Source organism: Odocoileus virginianus, chromosome 6, assembly GCF_023699985.2.
Source record: "Odocoileus virginianus isolate 20LAN1187 ecotype Illinois chromosome 6, Ovbor_1.2, whole genome shotgun sequence".
Taxonomy (NCBI): Eukaryota; Metazoa; Chordata; class Mammalia; order Artiodactyla; family Cervidae; genus Odocoileus; species Odocoileus virginianus.
In genome coordinates, this window is record NC_069679.1 from 35,029,452 (window position 1) to 35,054,329 (window position 24,878).

At 39.6% G+C, this 24,878-nt stretch overlaps 1 protein-coding gene across 8 annotated transcripts in view; it reads left to right on the forward strand.

Annotated features, from left to right (window-relative positions):
* CSNK1G1 (casein kinase 1 gamma 1) overlaps window positions 1-24,878 on the forward strand; it is a 108,529-nt gene that overhangs the window by 66,246 nt on the left and 17,405 nt on the right. For 4 of the 8 annotated variants that reach the window (XR_002311846.2, XM_020882374.2, XM_020882377.2 and 1 more), the window contains exons 6-10: window positions 4,911-4,996; window positions 6,848-6,932; window positions 7,223-7,371; window positions 8,288-8,392; window positions 21,076-21,186. Coding sequence is in view for 6 of the 8 variants with exons in the window: in XM_020882374.2 (XP_020738033.1) it covers window positions 4,911-4,996; window positions 6,848-6,932; window positions 7,223-7,371; window positions 8,288-8,392; window positions 21,076-21,186 (536 nt within the window). In the remaining 2 variants the exon portion in view is untranslated. The remainder of the gene's footprint in view (window positions 1-4,910; window positions 4,997-6,847; window positions 6,933-7,222; window positions 7,372-8,287; window positions 8,393-21,075; window positions 21,187-24,878) is intronic. The other 4 variants (XR_002311847.2, XM_020882378.2, XM_020882379.2 and 1 more) reach the window with 1 other exon arrangement.

The window sequence follows — 24,878 nt, forward strand, 5'->3', positions numbered from 1 at the left end:
GATGTTTTTCTAGAACTCTGGTGCTTTTTCAATGATCCAGCAGGTGTTGGCAATTTGATCTCTGGTTCCTCTGCCTTTTCTAAATCAAGCTTGAACATCTGGAGGTTAATGGTTCACGTACTGTTGAAGCCTGGCTTGGAGAATTTTGAGCATTATTTTACTAGCATGTGAGATGAGTACAATTGTGCAGTAGTTTGAGCTTTCTTTGGCATTGCCTTTCTTAGGGATTGGAATAAACACTGACCTTTTCCCGTCCTTTGGCCACTACTGAGTTTTCCATATTTACTGGCATATTGAGTGCAGCACTTTCACAGCATCATCTTTTAGGATTTGAAATAGCTCAACTGGAATTCCATCACCTCCACTAACTTTGTTTGCAGTGATGTTTCCTAAGGTCCATTTGACTTTGCATTCCAGGATGTCTGGTTCTAGGTGAGTGATCACACCATCATAGTTACCTGGGTCATGAAGATCTTTTTTGTATAGTTCTTCTGTGTATTCTTGCCACCTCTTCTTAATATCTTCTGCTTCTGTTAGGTCCGTACCATTTCTGTCCTATATTGTGCCCATCTTTGCATGAAATGTTCCCTTTGTATCTCTGATTTTCTTGAAGAGATCTCTAGTCTTGTCCATTCTATGGGTTTTCTCTCTTTCTCTGCACTGATCACTGAGGAAGGCTTTCTTATCCCTCCATGCTATTCTTTGGAACTCTGCATTCAAATGGATGTATCTTTCCTTTTCTCCTTTGCTCTTTGCTTCTCTTCTTCTCACAGCTATTTGTAAGACCTCTTTGCTTTTTTGCATTTCTTTTTCTTGGGAATGGTCTTGCTCCCTGTCTCCTGTACAGTGTCATATGAACCTCCGTCCATAGTTCTTCAGGCACTCTATCAGATCTAGTCCCTTAAATCTATTTCTCACATCCACTGTATAATTGTTAGGGGTTTGATTTAGGTCATACCTGAATGGTCTAGTGGTTTTCCCTACCTTCAGTTTAAGTCTGAATTTGGCAATAAGGAGTTCATGATCTGAGCCACAGTCAGCTCCTGGTCTTATTTTCACTGACTGTACAGAGCTTCTCCATCTTTGGCTACAAAGAATGTAAGCAATCTGATTTTGGTATTGACTATCTGGTGATGCCCATGTGTAGAGTCTTCTCTTGTGTTGTTGGAAGAGGGTATTTGCTATGACCAGTGCATTCTCTTGGCAAAACTCTGTTAGCCTTTAGCCTGCTTCATTCTGTACTCCACGGCCAAATTTGCCTGTTATTCCAGGTATCTCTTGACTTCCTACTTTTGCATTCTAGTCCCCTATAATGAGCATCTTTTTTGGGTGTTAGTTCTAGAAGGTCTTGTAGGTCTTCATAGAACCATTCACTTCAGCTTCTTCAGCATTACTGGTCGGGGCATAGACTTGGATTACTGTGATATTGAATGGTTTGCCTTGAAAACGAACAGAGATCATTCTGTCATTTTTGAGATTGCATCCAAGTACTGCATTTCAGACTCTTTTGTTGACTGTAATGGTTACTCCCTTTCTTCTAAGGGATTTTTGCCCGCAGTAGTAGATATAATGGTCAATGTGAGTTAAATTCACCCAATCCAGTCATTTTAGTTCGCTGATTCCTAAAATGTCAATGTTCACTCTTGCCATCTCCTGTTTGACCACTTCCAATTTGCCTGGATTGATGGACCTAACATTCCAGGTTCCTATGCACCATTGCTCTTCACAACATCAGACTTTACTTCCATCACCAGTCACATCCACAACTGGGTGTTGCTTTTGCTTTGGCTCCATCTCTTCATTCTTTCTGGAGTTACTTCTCCGCTGATCTCCGGTATCATACTGGGCACCTACTGACCTAGGGAGTTCATGTTTCAGTGTCCTGTCTTTTTGCCTTTTCATGCTGTTCATTGGATTCTCAAGGCAAGAATACTGAAGTGGTTTGCCATTCCCTTCTCCCAGTGGACCACGTTTTGTCAGAACTCTCCACTATGACCTGTCTGTCTTGGGTGGCCCTTTATGATATGGATGAATATGATGTGGATGAAGCCTTTGTGATGTGGATGAATTTGTGTCCTCCTGGTCTCACTGGTATTGAAGCCTTACTTCTTTGAAAATAAAAATAACCTTCATGAAAAAACAAGGGCATTGGGAAATACTGAATTGAACGAATGTGGAGTGTTCAAAGAAATATGGAAATAAAGCCTGGCTCTGTTTTTCATTCTCATTTTTTAAAAGACGTTTATGATTTAAATTGGGGCTTACCAGATGCCTCAGTCAGAGAAGGCAATGGCAACCCACTCCAGTACTCTTGCCTGGAAAATCCCATGGACGGAGGAGCCTGGTAGGGTGCAGTCCATGGGGTCGTGAACAGTTGGACACGGCTGAGCGACTTCACTTTCACTTTTCACTTTCATGCACTGGAGAAGGAAATGGCAACCCACTCCAGTGTTCTTGCCTGGAGAATCCCAGGGATGGCGGAGACTGGTAGGCTGCCATCTAAGGGGTCACACAGAGTCAGACACGACTGAAGCGACTTAGCACAGCAGCAGATGGCTCAGTCATAAAGAATCCACCTGCCAATGCAGGAGCCATGGGTTCGATCCCTAGGTTGGGAAAATTCCCTGAAGGAGGAAATGGCAACCCACTCCAGTGTTCTTGCCTGGGAAATCCCATGGACAGAGAAGCCTGGTGGGTTACAGTCCACAGGGTTGCAAAGAGTCAGATGCAACTAAGCACAGGCATGATGGTTTAATTTATCATAGATTATCTTTGAATTTTAGAGGTGGAAAATGACTGTTCATAGTATCTAAATCAATCAGTTTGTTTTCAGATGAGGAAACTGAGACCCAAAAGGTGACTTGGCCATGCTTGATTTTGCATAGATTAATAAACTAATGGGAAGGAATAGGCCAAGACCTAGATAACCTTAGGAACCATTATTTTTCTTACCATCCCATATCCCACAGCTTTTTTTTTCCCATGATTTTCAGTATTTGAAAAGTTATTTTATTACTAATTCTGGTGAGTTTAAATGTGTTTAGTTTATTTTAAGGGGGGTTAATTTTTTTTTTAATCTCATTTTGTAATGGGTTTTGCTATGAAGAAAAGTTGGGCTCATTTCTGGAGTCTGAACAATTACTCAAAATGTGGGGAGTTTCGCCCTCTAGTGCTCAACCAGCTAAAATACAACCATTTGTCCCTGGATTTTTTTTTTATTAAGGGGGCCTCCTTACAGGAAGTAGATGTAAAAATAGAGGCGATGAGTAGGTTTGATACAGTGTGAGAGCCTGCAGAGTGTGGTTTCTCTGTCTGCCCTGCTTTGTGGGAGGCCCCAGTTCACCCTGCTGGGTCTTTCTCTTTTTGTGTATCTACAGGTTCTGTTAACAGAATCTGTTAACAAAATCCGTAGTCAAAAGCTTCTGGTGGCCTTGCTGTTTGACTTCATTCTTTTAAGGATTATTTCGATTGCTGTGTGTCAACTCAATTTTATTTTATTTCTATCTCTTGTCAGGGTGCTGCCCCTTCGCATTAAGTGACTTTATTTCCAAAAACTGCCTTCAAAGTACAGTCTGTAAAGTTGCCTTTTCTGTCTTCATCTACACTGTAGAGTACTATTCACTCTTTTCCATGCAAATTTCCTATGATAGAGGCGACAGTTAAAGTATTGTGCTTTTGTATTTTGAGTTACCTGAGAAGCTTTTCCTGCCTCCCTGATTCTGTTGGGTTTTACTTTCTACACAAAGAAGACAAAAGTCAAGGTAGCCCCTTATTTTTACATCTCTCATTTCTTCTGATAAAGCCCCGAACTTGATTCTGAAAAATAAACACATAAAATGTCTGAGATGAATTATAATTGGCAAATTAAAAGTGGAAGAATGTGCTACTTCTGTTGCCTGACAGCCAAAGAATATATAGGATGTTTTCTGAGATGTAGTTACAGTTTGTTAATTAACTATTCTGCAGTTCTTTATCATCCTTATCATCCCAATTTAAAGAAAAGAAAGCAAAATCCAGCAACTTGTTTTACATTCTAAGCTCCCTGAATGCAAGGATACTGGTTTATGTGCCCATAAAGGGCTCCTTAGTAATACATTTTAGGTTTTTCTTACGGTGGCTGTGGTACAAATGGAACGGAGCTAAGGAATATGCCTTGATGATCACTTAGATTAAACTTAATTTTAAGTGTCAAATGAATAAAAAGCACTAGACTACGTATGCTGGGCTTCTCTGGTGGCTCAGATAGTAGAGAATCTGCCTGCAATGTGAGAGACCTGGGTTTGATCCCTGGATCAGAAAGATCCCCTGGAGAAGGGAATGGCGACCCACTTCAGTACTCTGGTCTGGGAAGTCCCATGGACAGAGGAGCCTGGTGAGCTACAGTTCGTGGGATTGCAAAAAGTCAGACATGACTGAGCAACACACACACACGTACACACACACGTATGCTAGGCATTCTGCAGCTTGTGTCTTTGCAGGCCTAGCCAGAATGGACTGTTTTCAGCTGCTCCATCCGCTGCTCACTTTTCACAATGGTAACCAAAGAGCAGTTGTAGCCCATGCACTAGAAATAGCATTTGTTATTTCTTACTTTCAGGAAGTATCTTACTTTCAGGAAGGTGACAGCATCGAGTGAGTAGTTAGTTACTCACTGTTCAGTGATTTGGACTGGGTTTTAGTTTAGACTTGCTCTTTTCACTTGGTATTTACTTGCCAGTAACAGATCTAAGCAAAGGAAGTACATGCTGTTTTTGGTTTTGATCTAAAATACCACCCCGATTTAGATATACAGAGGATTAGTAAGCAGAGCCTTTCCAGAGAAGACGGGTTTTTGAAGGGATTACTTGGGTTTGCACCCCTTTCTGCTTTAATAACTGCAAACATAACATGTGATCTGTCTTCCCTTTTAGAGCAGAGCCGACGCGATGATTTGGAAGCCCTGGGCCATATGTTCATGTATTTCCTTCGAGGCAGCCTTCCCTGGCAAGGACTCAAGGTATCCTTGGAAGTGCTTAGTGGAGGGCTTTGCTGAAATACTTAGCTGATAATGAAAGGGGTGGCTGACTTAATGCTATAAGAAGCACAGAGGAGACAATCAGCTCTAGAGATGTGAGGCAGGAACTACATTAGTCTGTAATGTTAATACTCACCTGGGCTTGGGAAGCTTTATTTTCCCCACATTTGTCTTCTTCCCCTTCTGAATCCTTCTTCCTTGTGTTAGTAATTTCTTCCCTCATCCCCTCCCAGCTTAGCCAGTGCTGCTTTTCTCTCTGTGTTGATATTCCTTCTTCACTACCACTGTGTAGCAGGAATAGTGTTCCCAGTGCATTGGGGAATTTATGGAACAGATTGATGACAGCAACTTCTACACATTTTACCGCAAGGCCAGCAGGGTTAGATGTACCCGTAACGGGAACTGGGAAATACATGTTTGTCCTTTATAGGCCAAGAACCCACCTGAACTAAATAAAACTCCAGGTTTAATATTGCTATTCAGGTGTTTTATTGAATAAATGCCTATGCATACAATAGCTATTCCTTGTGAAATGAGTAGTTTAAATACCCTTCCTTAGGTAGGTGTCAATACAGTGCATTTGTGTCAGGGTTAGCTATTAATTATAGTTACAACCATTGTAATGATTACCCTGTGCCTCTAGCTGCATGGACTAGGAAATGGTGAGCTTCTTACCCATTCTAAGACCCATTAGATAGCTAATGCAAGACTTGTTTGAGTTGTAATTTACTTCAACATGTTAGTATGGAAAGAAACTTTATCAGTAGCTTTGGGTACCATACAGTCCCTCCCTCCCTCCCTCCCAGAGGCCTGAAGGATTCATTTTGCTGTGCTTTCTTGGACATTTGTGCTGAAAAATGAGGCTCTTATCCCTTTCCTTTGGGAGGATTTTATTGCTTTCCCTTTAAATTCCTCTCCTAACATCTCTTCCATGGTCTTATCCTAGTTGCATGCCTTCTCATTGATATTGACAGTTGTCAAATAGAGTTTCACATCCTATTTGCTTATCATACAGCCAAGCAATGCATTCTTGTATTATTAATTGCTTGAAATTTTCTCATGACCCATGAATCATTTTAGGGTAGTTGTAGATTTAAAATGTCACCAGCATAACTTCAAAATGTAATTGCTTAAAGCTGGGGTCAGCAGGCTAGGTAGACCCTCATGCAGATCCCTTGAGGCCACATTATTGGTCCACGCTCCAGAAGCCCTCTGTCTGCAGTCTTAAGCAAGCCAGACTTACTACTTTGAGCCACTGACATACAGCGAACCTGTCTGTTAGCCACGCCTGTATCATAGCTAAGTTTTCTATCTACTTGCCCCCATTTGGATTAGCAATATTTTTTTTCTTTTTTTTTTTTAATTGAAGGTAATCATTTTACAGAATTTTCTGGCTTTCTGTCATACATCAACAGGAATCAGCCATAGGTACACTTATATGGGTTAGCAGTATTTTTAATCTTTTCTAGAGCTGATCAAAGAATGAGAAGGTTGAATTGCTTTTGAACCCTAGTGGCCATGGGACATTACTAAGCTGTTACAGTTTTGAATTTATTTTCTTATCCTAGTCTCTCATGCCATTGCATTTGATGGTGTTTATCTGAGACTACTAAATATATTTGCCAGTAAAGCTTTCCAGAACAGCAGATGTTCTGTGCATGTCTAAATGTATCATCTCTAGTACATTTCTTATTTGTCAGTATTAGAAAAAAATCGAGACAATCTAATAAACCCTGACAGTTTGAGTGAAACAGTCATAATGTCCCCAGACATATTGGACCTCCCATACTTAGCACCTCTTTCCAAGTAACTTTTTCTCTTTACTCTCTACAGGCTGATACCTTAAAAGAAAGATATCAAAAAATTGGTGACACCAAAAGGAATACTCCCATTGAAGCTCTCTGTGAAAACTTCCCAGGTAGGATGCCAACAGGACCCTCCAGCCTAGTGCTACTGGAGCTTTGAAGGAGGTGGAAACCATGTCTTACTTAGTATCTCTAGATAAGGGTCCTCTCCAAAAAATTTACATTTTCTCTTATTGTTATTTAAATCAAGATAGATTTTTTCACTTTGATTTGGTCCATAAAACAAAACAAAGCACATCAGTGGCAAATATAGTCTGTGCAGGTACTCCTTGCCTGGTCCCGAGCTTCTCCCCATGGGAAGCATTCAGCTAACAAGCATGGCCTTTAACCTCTTTCCTAACAGAGGAGATGGCAACCTACCTGCGATATGTCAGGCGATTAGACTTCTTTGAAAAACCTGACTATGAGTATTTACGGACGCTCTTCACAGACCTCTTTGAAAGGAAAGGCTACACCTTTGACTACGCGTATGATTGGGTTGGGAGGCCTATTGTAAGTATCTTATTTCTCCCCCCTCCCCTCAGACCAGCACTGTCTCACCCCTTGCCAGCCTTTCTGCCTATGTCTGTGGGAAAAAAGCATTCCTTTGTAGACTTTCCATTTACCAGCCTTTTCAGGGTGATGCCATAGATTGCTGTCACTAGAGCAGTAAAGGAGTTACTCCTGCCGTGTTTTTAAGATTATGCCCACTGTGACCTAAGATACCAGAATTTAAGTCAGATTTTTAAAAATTATTTACTTTTGGCTGTGCTGGGTCTTCTTGCTGTGTGCAGGCTTTCTCTAGCTGTGGAGAGCAGGAGCTACGCTCCATTGCGATGCACGGGCGTCCCATCGCAGTGACTTCTCTTGTTGCGGAGCATGAGCTTTAGGGCGCAGGGGCTCAAAGTTGTGGTGCGAGGGCTTAGTTGCCTCACGCTGTGCGGGATCTTAGTTCCCAGACCAGGGCTGAGCCTGTGTCCCCTGTTTGACATGCAGATTCTTAATCACCAAACAAGTCCCAAGTCAGTTTTTAAGAAGAAATTTAGTTTGAATGATCCAGGAGCTGGTACTCCATAAGCTGTTAAGGTACCTGACTTCTGTCGGACTGGAGCCCAGTGCCTGAGGAAACTTCTGAATTTGCTGTTATGGTCTACAGACCAAGACTTGAGGGAATGCTAACAGTCGTCACTGTGGGATATTCTTATTCTTTTCAAAGACGTGCTCCTCTCCAGTGAACTATTGAGGACCAAACTGTCTCCCTTTTGTAGATAAGCAAACTGAGAAGGCAAGATTTGAAACTGGCCTTGGTTGTAATGATAATAGTAATAATAATGACAACTATTCTGTTAGAATTAGAATGATGCTATCCTTTGCAGAGTATTAAGTTGGACCTATTTTCCCCAATTGACTTTTTGTTACATTTTTCCAGCCCACTCCGGTAGGGTCAGTTCATGTAGATTCTGGTGCATCTGCCATAACTCGAGAAAGCCACACACACAGGGATCGGCCATCACAACAGCCTCTACGAAACCAGGTATGTGTTGGACCTTTATTATTTCAGAAATCCCACTTCTTCATGACTAATATTAAAACCCAAATTCTTTAGCTTCTGTCTTAAGTGTGTATACTAAAATGAAAGATAAAGGGCTTACTGTTACTCACAGTTGTGGTACAGCATTCCAGCATCCCTCACGGTTGTGTAAGCCCACTGAGATGTGGCCAGATGTCTTACATAAAGCATCCACACTAGAGAAGCAGGGCCTGTCAGAACCTATTGGCTGAAGTGGACAGTTTTCCACAGTTCCAGAGATACTGGATGGATAGACAGGTAACCCACCTTGGGTCTCATCTGTAGTCCAGTGTGGAGCTCTCACCCCAGCTAGTTTTTCCTTGGTGATTAAGAAGGGTGAGTAATTTGGACTTCCAGATGATGTAGGTGTGAACTGGCACCTCTACCCCACCTCTGACCTTGTGTCCAGGTTAATTTTATAGCCTGCCAGAATCTGGGCCTGTAGTGAAGACACAGCTTTGCTTTAGACCATTCCAGAGAAGGCAATGTCATCTGTCCTTCAGTGTTCATGGTTTGGGAAATTAGTGGTTAAATGAGAGGTTTCTCTTAACCTAAAGACAGAGGAGGCAAACACACCCAAAAAAAAAAATCAAATTTGACAGCATTAAAGAAAGGGATAACTGACTGAGAAGTAAATATGATAAATCCTTATGACATATGTATTGTTAAGAGAAAAATCAGTACCTCGATAAATAAGAAGCACTGAATAATAAACAGGTACATGCACATAATCATCACCTATCAAATTAGCTTGTTTACCTTTATCCCTGACTTCAGTGTTTTATATTCACAGACATTTTTACAATAAAATGCAAAAATCACTTCTCTCACAGATGTACCTGTGAAAGTATGTAGGTTAAAAATAGTATGTAGAATCCAGGTGCCCCCTCCAAAACAAAACAAAAACAAAAAAAGTACTATATTGAGGTATATACACACACACATACATACATACATACAGTGAAGTACATACACAGATACAGATAGACTCACCACCAGGTACATACTTTTGGCAAAATGTGTGGCATGTTGGGTAAGAAAAAACGTATAAAGGAAAGAATTCTACATATTAGTGAATAAAGGAGAGAGTAGATTGGCAAAAAAGATGAGATTTAGCAAACTGTCCACTAGTTGGTTCTAGAGTTAGAGACTTTAATCAGAGTACTTGGCTAGTGATTCTCTTTTGAGTAACTTGTGATCTGACAGCAAAGCACTGTTGACTTCTGCAGTGCTCCCCTGCTGCTGCCGCTAAGTCGCTTCAGTCGTGTCTACTCTATGTGACCCCATAGACGGCAGCCCACCAGGCTCCGCCGTCCCTGGGATTCTCCAGGCAGGAACCGTGGAGTGGGTTGCCATTTCCTTCTCCAAGGCATGAAAGTGAAAAGTGAAAGTAAAGTCGCTCAGTTGTGTCTGACTCTTGGTGACCCCATGGACTGCAGCCTACCAGGCTCCGCCGTCCATGGGATTTTCCAGGCAAGAGTACTGGAGTGGGGTGCCATTGCCTTCTCCACAGTTCTCCCTTACTACTCTTTAAAAAATATTGAACTTTCTTGGTGGTCCACTGGTTAAGACTCTGAGCTCCCTATGCAGTGGGCACAGGTTCAGTCCCTGGTCCGGGAAGTAGGATCCCACATGTTGCCCAGTATAGCCAAAAAGCCTTTTTTTTTTTTTTTTTTTTTTAATAATAAAAGTGTGTAGAGTGCACAGTTCAACTGACATTCTTATACATTGCTCTTGACTTTGCAAATTGTTACAAATTCCCTAGAAAGTAATTGATAAAGTTATAAACCCTTCTGAAAGAATAATTTTACTTCTTAGAATCAATTATAATAAAACAATTCAAGGTAAACTGCCACAATGCCATTTCTAGCAGAGTTTTAGAAATGATCCACATGTCCAATTATAAGAGAATGGTTACAGATCTGCTCTACTCTTTTATCAAATAAACTGGGTTGTAACAAAATGAATTGTAATGCATTTATTCAGTGGAATATTGTCTAGCCACTTAAAAAAATATTTAGGAAAACTTACAAACAACCTGAAAAGGTTTTATGGTTGTATAGTAAAGAAATCACAGTATAAAATTAGAAATACTTCATGATTCCCTTCAGGGGAAAAGAAAATGAGGAAGTCAGTTGGAGGCTGCTGCTGCTGCTAAGTCGCTTCAGTCGTGTCCAACTCTGTGTGACCCCATAGACGGCAGCCCACTAGGCTCCTCTGTCCACAGGATTCTCTAGGCCAGAATACTGGAGTGGGTTGCCATTTCCTTTTTTTTTTTTTGGTTGCCATTTCCTTCTCCACAATTGGAGGAGATAATACCAAGATATTAAGAGGCGTATGGTTGGAAGTCATAGTGCTGTGGGTAATATTTTTCCAAACTATGCTATAATGAAGTTATGTTACCTTATAATGAAAAATACATTTAAATAGTAAAGGTATGAAAGAAATTAAAAAATGTTAGTCAGGGAAGGCATAACATATCTGCCTGCTTGCGTTTTTAGAATATTTGAAAACTAATATATGTGTTTCCTTTAGTTCCCCTTGTCATTTCTGCTTCAGTGAATTCATAATTAACGTTGCTCCTTTGAATGAATTTTAAAGGTATAGGTAAAAGAGGTGGTTGAAAACCTACATTGCCAGGATGGAATATGAGGTCATACCTAGTGTCTGAGTAAAAAGTACAGTGAATTTCAGTGTACTTTAAGTGAAAGGTCATTAAACCAGATTATGTAATTAAGAGATCTCCTGTACAATACAGGAACCTTCTTTTTGTAGAGTTGAGTCTTAAAAGCCTGTGTGATTTTTTTTTTTTCTTGTAGGGTTTTTCATGTCCCCTGGCTGCTAAGAAATTTCCCATGTCAGTGCACATTTATATCTTCTTTCCAGCAGAATTCTGAATTCTTGCTGGGTAGAATTCCCTCTGCACTGTGGGTAAATGGATTTCTAGTGTCTGTTCAACCTTTACACCGTGTCTTAGTGTGTGGTCCCATTGCTTTTGTTCCATCTTTAGGGCTGTTTCCTTATGCTTTTTTTTTTAAGACTAATTCTTTTCAAGTTTTGAAATCAGCAAAAGAAGAAAAAATCTCTCCTTGAGAGAGATTGAAGGTATTTACTTTAGGGACAGCTAACCTTTTTTTTTTTTTTTTAGCAATTTTGACTTAGTAATCTAACAGAAGACTTTCTATGAGAAAGTATGTTCTGCAGATACCAAAATATGTAGGGAGTCCTTGTCCTAACAGAACTGACAAGCAGATGACTTATAACAAGTAGCCAGATGACTTACAACACAAGGGAAAATGAATGATGTATCTCCAGGGATTGGAAGAAGAAGACTTTTCATCTGGTCTGAGCATGACAAAGAATTTGATGAAAGAAGCTGCACTTGAAAGGCTCTTGAAAGAACTGGGTAGAAATGAAAGAGGCATTCCAAGCAAAAAGGAAATACGAGCAACAGTGAATTATCTAGTTCCATTTTGCTAAAATATATTCTGTGAATAAAGGAGACAAGGCTAGGAAAATAGCTTGGAGCCATTGGATAAATCTCCTAAAATATGAGGCTGCTGGAGAGTTAGTATTTAATTTCAGTAGAGAATAGGTACTAGAGTTTCAAACTGAAGAGTGATTAGAGCAAAACTTTGCTTTAGAAATCTTTTGACTTGTAAGGTGATAATAACCTAGCAGCCAGTATGGAGACCAATGAAGACAGTAAATTCCCTTGAGAGGTAAAGGTGGCCTATATAGACTATAGTGATGAAAATGAAATAAAATTGAAAAATAATGCAGGGAAATAATCTGTCAGAATTAGGAGCTCACACGTTGGTCAGGGTTGAGGGAGAAGGATGAGGCAGAGCTGGTGCTGTGCTTTCCAGCTGAAGGTGGATGGCAGGCAGAGAGGACGGCTCCCAGAAGAAAACCTGAGTGATCTTTGGAGATGACTTTGATGGTAATGCCTGAAGAGCCTGCTTATTCTGAGTAAATCTGCCCATCAGTTGTGTGGTAGGGGAGTGAGCCTGGGATTAGCAGTCTTTGTTTAGTTATCTACTTTGAGTAGAAGAAGGATGAGAAGCTCAGAACTTGCTTTTAGCTTATCCCAAGACTTAGGCTATAGGACATTTAAGCTTTTGGGGGCCTCAGCTTCCACAAATGGTGAGTCTTGTAAGGACAGAGATTTTCGTTGTTTTGTTCACTACTATATCCCTAACACCTGAAAGAATGGAACAGTAGGTACTCAAGAAATAATTATTTGAATGGTAAATGAATTTTAATCTGTCAGATGAGAAGTTTAGATGAAATCAGATGTTTGTTTAAAATATAGATTTTTATTTACCCTTCCAAGAAAAATAAATTTTAAACTTTTCTTTCTTGTTTTTTCTGTTTCCACCAAGAGTCATTCTGCCTTGTTTGGCAGTCAGAATAGGGCTAGATTGTCTGCTCAAGGGGAAAGGTTTAAAGAAACACATCACCGACTTCTGTAGTGATCTAATGGTTAAGAATTCACCTGCCAATGTAGGGGACACAGTTTTGATCCCTAGTCTGAGAAGGTTCCACATGCCGTGGAGCAGCTAAGCCTGGGCTCCATAACTCCTGAAGCCCACGTACCTGGAGCCCTCGCTCCACAACAAAAGAAGCAACCATAGTGAGAAGCCCACACACCATGACAAAGCGTAGCCCCCTCCTGCTAGCATAGAGAGGTATCCCCCTCTCTGCCACAACTAGAGAAAGCCCAAGCGCAGCAACGAAGACCCAGCCATAAATAAATAAATAAATAAATGTTTCTGAAAAAAACGAAAAGACACAACAGGCTTTTGCTGCAAAGCAAGTTCAGGATAATGTATTAGTTCTCTTCCATCACATTGGGAATTTTTTAGAGAAATCTTGCTTTGCTGGTCTATAATGTAGTTATATTGAATTGAATTGAATACTGTTTGGTTCCTAGTTGCAGTAATAGATCCTAACCATGATGGCCAAAGAACTGCATTTAAACTCATCTATGTTGGATCTGTATTTTAAAACTATCTTAATACCAGATGCTTAAGAACAATTTCTTTGAACGTTAATTTACCCAGCTAGAGAATTGTAATTAAATTATGAGTTTGGGTAGAATAAATATCGCTGAAAGCTAAATCCATTCAAAAGGGTCCCAACAGGTTAGTCATTTCTGTAATTTTACCCTGGGTATTTGTCCTTCCTCAGTTCCAAAGACAGTCAGTCTTGCCACGACTCAGGTTCCTCTTAAAGAACTCAGCATTACCATTCATTACCATTCCTAATGGTAATTAGGAAGACAATGAAAACTTCTAATAGTTCTGCGTGTTTCTACCTGACAAAGCTTCCCTTCGATTTGCTGATGAAATTCGATCAGGAAGTAAGTCCTGCCAGTATCCAGACAGCTTCTATTAATGTGCAGTGTGTGGTACTGTTGAAGGTTTAATGCAGTGTGTTTTTTTGACCTGCTGAATAAAGCATATTGCATTGACTGGCATGTGCGTGCAGCAGCACACATCCTTTCACAACTTACACCCTTACACAGGTAGATGTTAAATATATACTTCTGTGGTTCGGCAGTTTTGATAGTTCACTTTTTCTCCCATAGATCCCTTTTTTGGTAGATTTTCTGTAGGCATTTGAAGGAGGACTACTTGGGCTAAAAAGTTAGGAAGAACAGATCTGTTACAGAAGAACTATACAAAAAAGATCTTCATGACCCAGATAATCATGATGGTGTGATCACTCACCTAGAGCCAGACATCCTGGAATGCAAAGTCAAGTAGGGCTTAGGAAATATCACTACGAACAAAGCTAGTGGAGGTGATGGAATTCCAGTTGAGCTATTTCAAATCCTAAAAGATGATGCTGTGAAAGTGCTGCACTCAATATGCCAGCAAATTTGGAAAACTCAGCAGTGGCCACAGGACTGGAAAAGGTCAGTTTTCATTCCAATCCCAAAGAAAGGCAATGCCAAGGAATGTTCAAACTACTACACAATTGCATTTATCTCACACACTAGCAAAGTAATGCTCAAAATTCTCCAAGCCAGGCTTCAACAGTACATGAATCGTGAACTTCCAGATGTTCAAGCTGGTTTTAGAAAAGGCAGAGGAGCCAGAGATCAAATTCCCAGCATCCGTTGGAGCATCAAAAAAGCAAGAGAGTTCCAGAAAAACATCTACTTCTGCTTTATTGACTGTGGATCACAGCAAACTGTGGAAAATTCTGAAAGAGATGGGATTACCAGACCACCTGACCTGCCTCCTGAGAAATCTGTATGCAAGTCAAGAAGCAACAGTTAGAACCGAACAGGAAACAACAGATTGGTTCCAACTTAGGAAAGGAGTACGTCAAGGCTGCATATTGTCACCCTGCTTATTTAACTTATATGCAGAGTACATCATGCGAAATGCTGGGCTGGATGAAGCATAAGCTGGAGTCGAGATTGCCAGGAGAAATATCAGTAACCTCAGATATGCAGATGATACCACCCTTATGACAGAAAATGGAGAAGAACTACAGAGCCTCTTGATGAAAGTGAAAGAAGAGAGTGAAAAAGTTGGTTTAAAACTCAACATTCAGAAAACTAAGATCATGGTATACAGTCCCATTACTTCATGGGAAGTGTTTTCTCAGTGAGAGACTATTTTGGGGGGCTCCAAAATTACTGGAGATGGTAACTGCAGCCATGAAATTAAAAGACGCTTGCTCCTTGGAAGGAAAGCTATGACCAACCTAGACAGCAGATTAAAAAGCAGAGACATTGCTTTGCCAACAAAGGTCCGTCTAGTCAAAGCTATGGTTTTTCCGGTAGTCATGTATGGATGTGAGAGTTGGACTATAAAGAAAACTGAACACCATAGCATTGATGCTTTTGAACTGTGGTGTTGGAGAAGACTCTTGAGAGTCCCTTGGACTGCAAGGAGATCCAACCGGTCTATCCTAAAGGAAATCAGTCCTGAATATTCATTGGAAGGACTAATGCTGAAGCTGAAACTCCAATACTTTGGCCACCTAATGCGAAGAACTGACTCATGTCAGTCCATGGGGTCGCAAAGAGTCAGACATGACTGAATGACTAAACTGAACTGAAGAGTCATATTGGCTGTCGAGAATTACTAAATTCTGCTAGACACAGGGTCCTACCTCTGATAATACTCAATCCTCAAGTACTACTTACTCATTTTTATAAGAGCAGCATAAGCTTAAGGGAGAGAAGGTCCTATTGAATTCTGAAGAAGATATGCCCCAATAAAAGAGTAATTTGGATTTGTTCTGTTTATGTCTGGACTCCAAGGCATTTGACTTAAGGAATATATAGCCTTAGAAAAATACTCTGTGGTTTAGAGCTGTGGTGCTTAGTGAATCAAGCTTCTCATAAGCTTAGCTTTTCCGAAGGGGAGGTTAGGCCGGATTCCTTAGTAGATGGTCAGAGATCTTCATAAAATGAATTTCTTTACCATTACTTTTTTTTTTTAAGTTCAGTAGCCTTAAAAAAAAAAAAGCAGCAGCAGCTGTTGAATTCTCAGTTCCCTTCCTTTCACAGAGTACTGCCTGGTTTTCAGTGAGGTTCAGCGTTTCCTAGTTTAAGGGGCAGATGTGTTTGTGCAGAGATCGCTTGCCTACTTCTGACCGTGTGCAGTTTCCTGACTGGCTGCCTGTTGTCCAGTGGGAGCTGAGGTGTGGAGACCGCACTCTTGCCCTGCCTGCCTCCATCACAGAGCTCAGTGCAGAATGAACCATCCCTGCTCATTGCTGGGACATAAACTCCAAGGAGGATATTGCAAGAAACTAGTGCACAACTGAAATAGTCTTTTTCTTAACATCTCCCCTTGAGTGACGTAGTCTCTGCTGCTTACCTCTGCTCGCTCGCTCTTTTTTTTGTTTTTCTTTTAATAGGATCATACTGGAGTAGTTTATCTGTCTGTCTATTTATTTGTGCCTGTGCTGGGTCTTTGCTGCTGCTCACAGACTTTCTCTAGTTGCAGTATGTGGGCTTCTCACTGTGGTGGTTTCTCTCGTTGCACAGCACCTGCAGGCTTAGTAGTTGTGGCACAGGGCCTAGGTGCCCCTCAGCGTGTGGGATCTTAGTTCTCAGACCAGGGATCAAACCCATGTCCCTTGCATTGGCAGGCGGATTCTTTTTTGTTTTTGTTGTTTTTAATATTATTTATTTATGCCTATACTTTATTTAATTTCGTTTTTGGCTGTGGTGGGTCCTCATCTTCTGTAGTTGCAGTGCGTGGACTTCTCACTGCGGTGGCTTCTCTTGCTGTGAAGCACAGGCTCTCGGCACACAGGCTTCACGTTGTAGTGCTTGGGCTCAGTGCTTGTGGCTCGCAGGCCCAAGAGTGTGCAGGCTTCAGGAGTAGTAACTTGCAGACTCTGGAGCCTGGGCTCAGTACTGTGGCACACAGGCTTAGTTACTCTGCAGCATGTGGCCCCTTCCCAGGCCAGGGATCCAACCTGTGTCCCCTCCACTGGCAGGTGGATTCTTAACCACTGGACCACCAGGGAAGTCCCTCACCTCCACTCTTAATTCTCTATTGCATGTTAAAAGTTTTCTTCTGTCGTATGTGGTGTTCATTACTTTGTATGTCAGTATACACCCTGTGTTCTGAGGCATCTCCTTGTAGGAGGTGACTCTGCAGTAATCCTACCTAGATAAATCATCATTCCATACAGAAGGTGTATTATGCCATTTTGAGTAAGAATAAGACAAGATGTGAGTAGAGAATTTCAAACCTTTCAGATAGTTTCTGTGATTTTTTTTCCCCAAAACTTCATAGAATCGAAACCGCTGTCTCTGTGGGCCTGTATAGTATTGGGCTTGCAAACAATCCCCTCCAGATTGTTATCAATGTTGTTCTGATATCTCTGATATTTGAACAAGTTTGTAGAAAACAGGAACTCACTATTGATACAGCTGAAAGGTTGCATGTAACAATCCAGAAAAATTGGTTCTGTTCATGAGCTTTATAATATAGTATATTTAATATGCTGCATTAAAACTTTGAAAGTGTGGTAAAACAGAATGTAATCTAGTGTATTCATTAACTAGCCTTTTGGTACTATTTAATCTCTATTTTTGTTAATTACAGTTGAAGACTGTGATTATATAATGCAAGTGTAGAAGAGTGACATGGGAGGCAACTTTTAAAAGTATTTTAGGAGCCATAAAGTAAAATGGATGAGATGCTTTTATAGATGGAATCAAAATTAATTTTTCAAAATAACTATATAATAAAGAATAAGATTTGGTGGTTTGTTCGCTACAACAGGAGGAAGGTATTTGCCTGCCTTCTGCTTTAGAAAAATTGCTTTATCATGAAAAGAAATTTGAGATAATTTTCAAGCCGTAGACAGAGGTGGTCATCTGAGGTTTTCTCAGACTCTTACTTTCTTGACCTCCAATTAGTATCATTCTCCCCACTGTCTGTCCATGAATCCCTCCCAAGTTGTTTGAAGATGCTGCTTCCTCTGCCCTAGGCAAAGGGGTGGTTTCAACTTTTTACACTAGTCTTACATGTTTTCCCTAAACTATTTTTTGTAGCTTTGCTTTTGATTTATGCTCTGCTCGGTTGCTGCTTTTTTTTGTTTCCATGTTCACCTACTACATAGTAAACCAAGCATTTCCACGCAGGCAGTACAATCCCAGCTGAAGATTTTAAAGCATTACCCCAAGGAATTCCCACTACTTGAGTTTCCTGCTGGTGCCTTTGGGGACTTACACACTCCGTGTGGACCTTTGTCTTTGTGGTTTTTTTTTTTTTCCATTTATTTTTATTAGTTGGAGGCTAATTACTTTACAACATTGCAGTGGTTTTTGTCATACATTGAAATGGACCTTTGTCTTTGAAGTAATGCAGAGAGATTGGTTTTGTTGAATGACTCTCCTGATTGCTTATTAGATAGACATGTTGCATGAGTGATTTTTACCAATGAAGGGTTTACATGGTGATCTCCTCCACTGGTTTGCTTGATATTTATCTGGCTCTTGTGCTGATTATGCCTATCTTAACTCCTGTGTATACAGCATTGCCTTGAGTACCTTTCAAGGACAGGTAGACTAGTAGAATTCTGTAGTTGTTGACATTCTTTGGTTTCATTTAGCTTCTAGGCTCTCAGTTGCTTTCTAAACTGGCAAATGAACCCTTCTACTTACATCAGCTTCTATACACCAGTCCAAACCCTTAAATTCTAGAAAAGAACAGCCGTAGAGTTTAGCATTATGGTGAAAGTAGTTCCGAGAGTAATAAACAAACAACCCTGAGTTCAGATCTCTCTCTTAGTTTTGCTGCTTTCAGTGGATATAGAAGGTGTCAGAGGGCAGTGGAATGGAGCCATGTATTCTTCACTTGTCACATTTACGAAGCAGTGTCAAATGCTAGCATTATTTTTCTCTCTTCAAAAGACAAATAGAACATTGCTTTGAGGATGGAGTGTAACTTTAAGCCCTTTGAAAAAATGTCTTGCTATTTTCATTTAGACAAAAATCTTAATTATTCCAACAAGTTACCTGTTTAGCTAGAATGAATATAAGCAAGTATATATCCCTGGGAATCAGATGGTAGCATCAAATCAGACTTCTGATATGTATTTCAGGAAAAACAGAATTAATAGCTGATCCAGCTGCCCGAGGTTTTGTTAAGCTTAAAAGAATGAGTTTTCTATGTGTTTCATCTGCCCTAAAAACAAATGCAAAACAGACTTTTCATGAGAGAAGTATTGCACTGAACATGTATCATAGAACTCAAAACAGCCCCAAATGACTTAAAAATGTATGTTTTCTAAGCATTTAAAGTTTTTGAGAACAAACAATTCTATATAGTAGTTTAGAAGCTTATAATCTACTTAAATATTATAAGAAAATTTATAAAGTCCTAGAGAGAACTGAAGAGGCTATCACTAATAGATATTTAGTTATAGATATTACTGATAATATTAGAAGAACAGATGTTGTCTCAAATCTTCACTAGTAGAATAAATGAGACTAAGCACTTCTAGGCTATGGATATTGGTTTATAAAATAATTATGATTATGTTATAAATCACAGTCTTATTTTGGAGAAATGAAACATCTGAACCTCTCTTGGCAGGAGTGGGTAGGGAGATATTTGGGGTAGCTTTTTTTTTTTTAGGGGGTAGCTTTGATTCTCTCAAATATGATTGGCAGAAAAAAACTAAACTTTTCTCTTGTTAGAGTATATAGCAAGCAAGTTAATACAGCTGCCTTCTTATAGAGGAATATCAGAAAACATGGCCAGCATCTTTTATAATGCTGTTACCCATGTGACTTCATATTCCATTAGTTAAGAAGATGAGTAAGTTGCAGCTGGTATATGATGCCTTTTGGGGGATGCAGGGGGTGGGCAAAGCCTTTTTGTGATTTGTAGATGAGCTTAAAACCACTCTTTGTCAATGAATTCCAGAAGGGGGTGAGTGAAATGGAACCTCAAACTACTACTATTTCAGTCTCCCCCCCACCAAATTTTTTTTTTAAAGAATACAACATTTATAGCTATATTTCTAATATTTATAGCATCCTTACTAGTTTTCATGCAGAGCAGCAATATCACATCCCAGCCCCTGCTGCTGTTTATTATCAGCAGCAATTAAAATTTGATTTACTAATCCCTCATTGCTGCCTCTCCAACTCCTCATTTTTCATTTTTGTAGAGCCTTAGGACTGTTAACAGCTGAGCACCATAATGTTAACACCTCCTCAGCCATCTGGTACAGGGGAAGAGGCACCTAAACAGATTCTTGAGAACAGATATGACATATGAGCAAGATTAGAATAGTGTGAGATCTATAAAACAGGTGAAGAGGGAATAAGGAGAGCCTGACAAGACAGCAAAGGTGAAAGCAGAACCCAACGAGATTTTGAATCAAATGCCCTCCTTTTGCTGGGAAAAGATCTGCCTTTTGCTTTCTAGAAGAAAATAGTTTATGTAGTCTTATCTAAACTTTTTCCAGTTCCAGACTGGAGACAGATAACTAGAGGAATCTGAGGAACGTTGTAGCCTTATCTTCCCTCATCTTTTCATCTTCTTGACCTCTGAACCTACTTTTGAAGAGAGACTTCACTCATCCTTTTAGAGAAGAGAGCATATTCCCGCTACTGCTCATTTTATATTAGTTGAAAGTCTTCTGGAAGTTTGAGAGTAGTGGGCTCCCTATTCAAGGAAAAGACTTACTATCTTAATTCCTAGCGCTTGGAATTTTCTGTATTGATTACTACCTATTTAGGTAGATTTTTAGTCAGTGAAATGATATAAGTATGATTATTCCTTTGTGCAGCAATCCCAACTTTCTGAATTTGGTCTGTTTAGTGGCTATTGAAATTTTACTAATATGGAAACTAAAAGATGATTCCAGCTTTTGATAGATTTTCTTTTTTAACCTCCTCTTGTGGTAATTATTGTTTTTCTGTGTCTCGGCAAGGTTGGTATGTTAGAGACAGTTATGTGTTGACTTGTTAGGCTGAAATGAGTGTAGCCAAGCTTCTTCTCAGTGCTTTGCAGCAGTTGTTAGTTCAAAATCCAAAACAAAAACAAAACCTGAAGGGACACTAATGTACTTGATTTTTTAATTGCTTGCTGTTGCTTCACCTTTCCTTCCATATCTTGCTCTCATGCTTCCTAATGCCTGAGCAGACTGCATCGTCAGAGCGCCGAGGAGAGTGGGAAATCCAGCCGAGCCGGCAGACCAATACCTCATACCTGACGTCTCACTTGGCCGCAGACCGCCATGGGGGATCAGTGCAGGTACTTACTGCCTTCCTTGCCTTCTCCTGGCCCTCCCAGCTTGGCTGGTAGAATGTTGGCTTGCTTCTGAAACTCAGGTTCCTTTAGAATGGAGTCTCACAGTAAGGTTGAGCTGCTCTTACAGTTAACTGCATATCTCTGTGCTGATTTTCTACTGAGAGGCATTGTAAGAATCACTTGTTGAGATGATTGCTGGTTGTTGTAATTGACTAAGAAATATGTATATGATTTCTGATACTAATTTCTGGTGAAATGAATCCTTCAATCTTGATCCACTCATGATAGACCATAAAATAATGTCAAGGTAGAAGTCTTAGTGTCAAGTCTGGGAACTGTAAAGATCTGAGCCTTTCAAAATAAGTATTTTGAGAATAGAGGACTGCATATGTAGCTCGTTCTATGATGATATATGCCCTAGCACATAAAGACAAATTGTTTATTGGTCTCACTCATCCATTTATGAGTGGGGACTGAAGGAGTTGCGCTATGTTCTTTTTTCCTTCCTCGAATAATTATTTCTGATTTCCTTTGGACTATTTTGAATCTTTATTTTCCCTTATACTTAAGAACATCTTGTGTCTCTTAACTTTTCACACATGTCACTATTTTAATAATCTTAACTTGATTGTTTTTCTCATACTGGTAAGTGACAGCACCAATTGGGGCACACAGGTGAACCCAGAGCTACTGAACATAAATTCTTATTCTTAAAAAGGGATAGGTAAGCCTTTTGCATAAAAATGCATCTTGATAGGCTGATTATTTAAGATATGTCTGTACATGGACTGACTTACTGAAGATCGTGTTATTCCAAGGACAGCTTTGACCTGTAAACCAAAAATGTTCTCATAGGAGCATCTAGGTAAAAATGATGGATTGAAGATAATCCCGTCTGAAATAACACTAAAAGAATGATAAGGAGGTTTTTTTTAAGGCATAAATCCATATAAGAATGGAGAAAACAGAGAAGGAGGCAACAGCAATCAAATGTCAGAAGCTAGATAGCAGATGGGCAGTTATTAAATGACTTAGGAGTCCCAAGAAAATGAAAGTCTGAACCAATACAAGAGAAAGCTGAGAAACTGTTTACACCAGGGAGTCCCCAAAAAGCTCAGAAAGTGTGGAGAGGTGTGTGCTAAAATGAAGAACGTTGGTTTAAAGTCTGTTTAAGAAGCCAGAGGTCCCTACTTGTCCTCCACAGCAAAAACCAAAGGTTATTCTCTGGAGAGGGCAAAAAAATGGTCCCTGGGGCTTCTTGGTGGTCCAGTGGTTAAGACTTTGCACTTTCAATGCAGACAGTACGGGTTCTATCCCTGGTCAGGGAACTAATATCCCACATGCCATGCAGCATGGCCAAAAGAAAAAAAAAAGATGGTCTCTGGATTAGGAGATACAAGGCACATTTGAGGGTGGAATACCATACTGGAAAAGGCGAGATTAAATGAATGAATGTGTGCATACTGACTGCCTGCTTTCCCATTTAGTACTTAAGAATGCAGATAGTAAAAAAAAAAAAAAAAAAAGAATGCAGATAGTCAGGTGTGTACCTTAAAGTTATGAGCTTGAGTCAGCTCTGGGGGATCTAACCACCCCCAGAGAAAACATCTGAGCCTCCTCACAACTGGGTTTCCCTAATGAATTGGCCAGCCAGATCATTCTGCTATGAGATCATCTTAGAACTCCCAACTCTATATTCACAGTGCCAATTTACTTTATTCTACTTTTAAATATGAGCAAACATTCAGGGGTTATCAGATTTCTGAAGAAAGCCCTTAAAAAGAGACCAAAAAGAGCAACAACAGCAACAAAAAAATACTTTGTTATTAAAAACCTCATAGAAGATACTGCTACTGTGAAGCAAGACAGGATGCTACATTTAAAAGAAATATTCTAAGAGCAAACAAACCAAAAAAAAAAAAAGAGCTTTTGGAAATTAAAAACATAATAAACAAAAAATTAAAACTCAATTATCCTTCAATTAAAAAAATAAATACATTAAAAAAAAATTAAAACGCAATAGTTGGGAATTCCCTGGCTGTCCAGAGGCTAGGACTCTGTGCTTCAGGGGGCATGGGTTCGATCGCTGATTGGGGAACGAAGATCCCATATGCCCTGTGGTGTGGCCCAAAAACAAAAAGCTCAAAACTTTGGAAGATAAGGTTGTGAGGAAGTCTCCCAGAAAGTAGAGCAAATAGAGATAAAAATAGTAGGAAACAACATAAGATTTAAGAAGAGCCAGAAGGTCCAATTTCTAAATAATGGGAGTTCCGAGAGGGGCAGAACTCGTGGACAAAGTAATTTCTCAGATCTCAGAGATTTGCTTCCAGATCAGAAGGCCCACCAAGTGCCCAGCATAAATGGGTGGTGAAATCACATCAGAGTATATCAATGTGAAATTTCAAAACACTGAAGACAGAGAGCAAATCCTTCAAGTTTCCAGAAAAAGAAAACAGTCACATGCAAATAAAGGACCAGGACTTAGTATAGCCTCAGGTTTCTGAACGGCAGTACTGGAAGCTAGAAGGCAATGAGCAATTCCTTCAAAACCAAGAAAAAATGATTTCCTACCTAGAATTCTGTACTTCTGCAAACTGTCAATTCTGGTTGAAATATGTAATAAAGACATTTTCAAAAATCTGTGGTCCCAGTAATTTTATTTCTCATGCACCCTTGTAAAGCTGTAGGAGGAAGTGTGCTATGAAAATGAGTGAATCAACCAAGAAAGAGTAAATATAGGATCCAGGAAACGAGATCCAACTCAGGAAAGCAGCAGTATAAAGACAGGCGGTCCCAGACTGACAGCTGTCTTCCAGTAGAAGAGGACAGCCTGTCCCAAACAGAGCTGGTCAGGAGGCTTGGAAAGCAATTTTATCAGTTAACTCAATGGCAAACAAGAAATTATACAGGGAAGAAAAGAGAACTATGGTACACTCCATGATACAGCTGTAAATAGCCTTTAATTGTTGTAAACACTAAGAATTGATTTAGTAATTACTGTATAAACTTTAATGGGGGAATAAAAAGATAAAAAAGGTGAATACACTGCCTAAAAATAACAAATCAAGATGCATGTTATTCAGAGATATGGAAGTGAAAAACAAAGGAATCAGCTATAAAGGAAGGGGAAATGGTGGAGTGGAGGAAAGAGTTTATTGTTTTTCACAAGTATCTGAGTATAAATATTTGATTCTTTACCCAGTGTGCTTGTATAACTAATAAAAATAAAACAACGATTTTAAAAAATATATGTCAATATATGTATACACATGTATCAGTTTCTGATTATCTCATTTGCAAAAATTTCTAAGTTTAATAATAGCCAATTCACCTAGTGTTGTTGAAACATGAGTTTCAACTATTATGGAGGTAATTTGGCAATACCTGTTAAAATCTTAAATATTTATACCGCTTTTGACCCAGTGAATCCAGTTTCAGATAAATAGCCCTCAAAAAAGTACAGGGAAAAAAATGTACAAATAGTAAAGATACATATTTTAGAACAATACTGTTAAGAGAAATGAGTCTCTTTTGTAATTTAAAATTGCCTAATAATCACTTGTTAAAAAATAAAAAGAAACAGGTGAAACTAACCTTAATAATAAGTCTTTGAAACCTAGTATGTATTTTACACTTACTGAATATCTGCGTTTAGCATTAACTAAACAAATATAATACGTCTATACTGTGGAGAG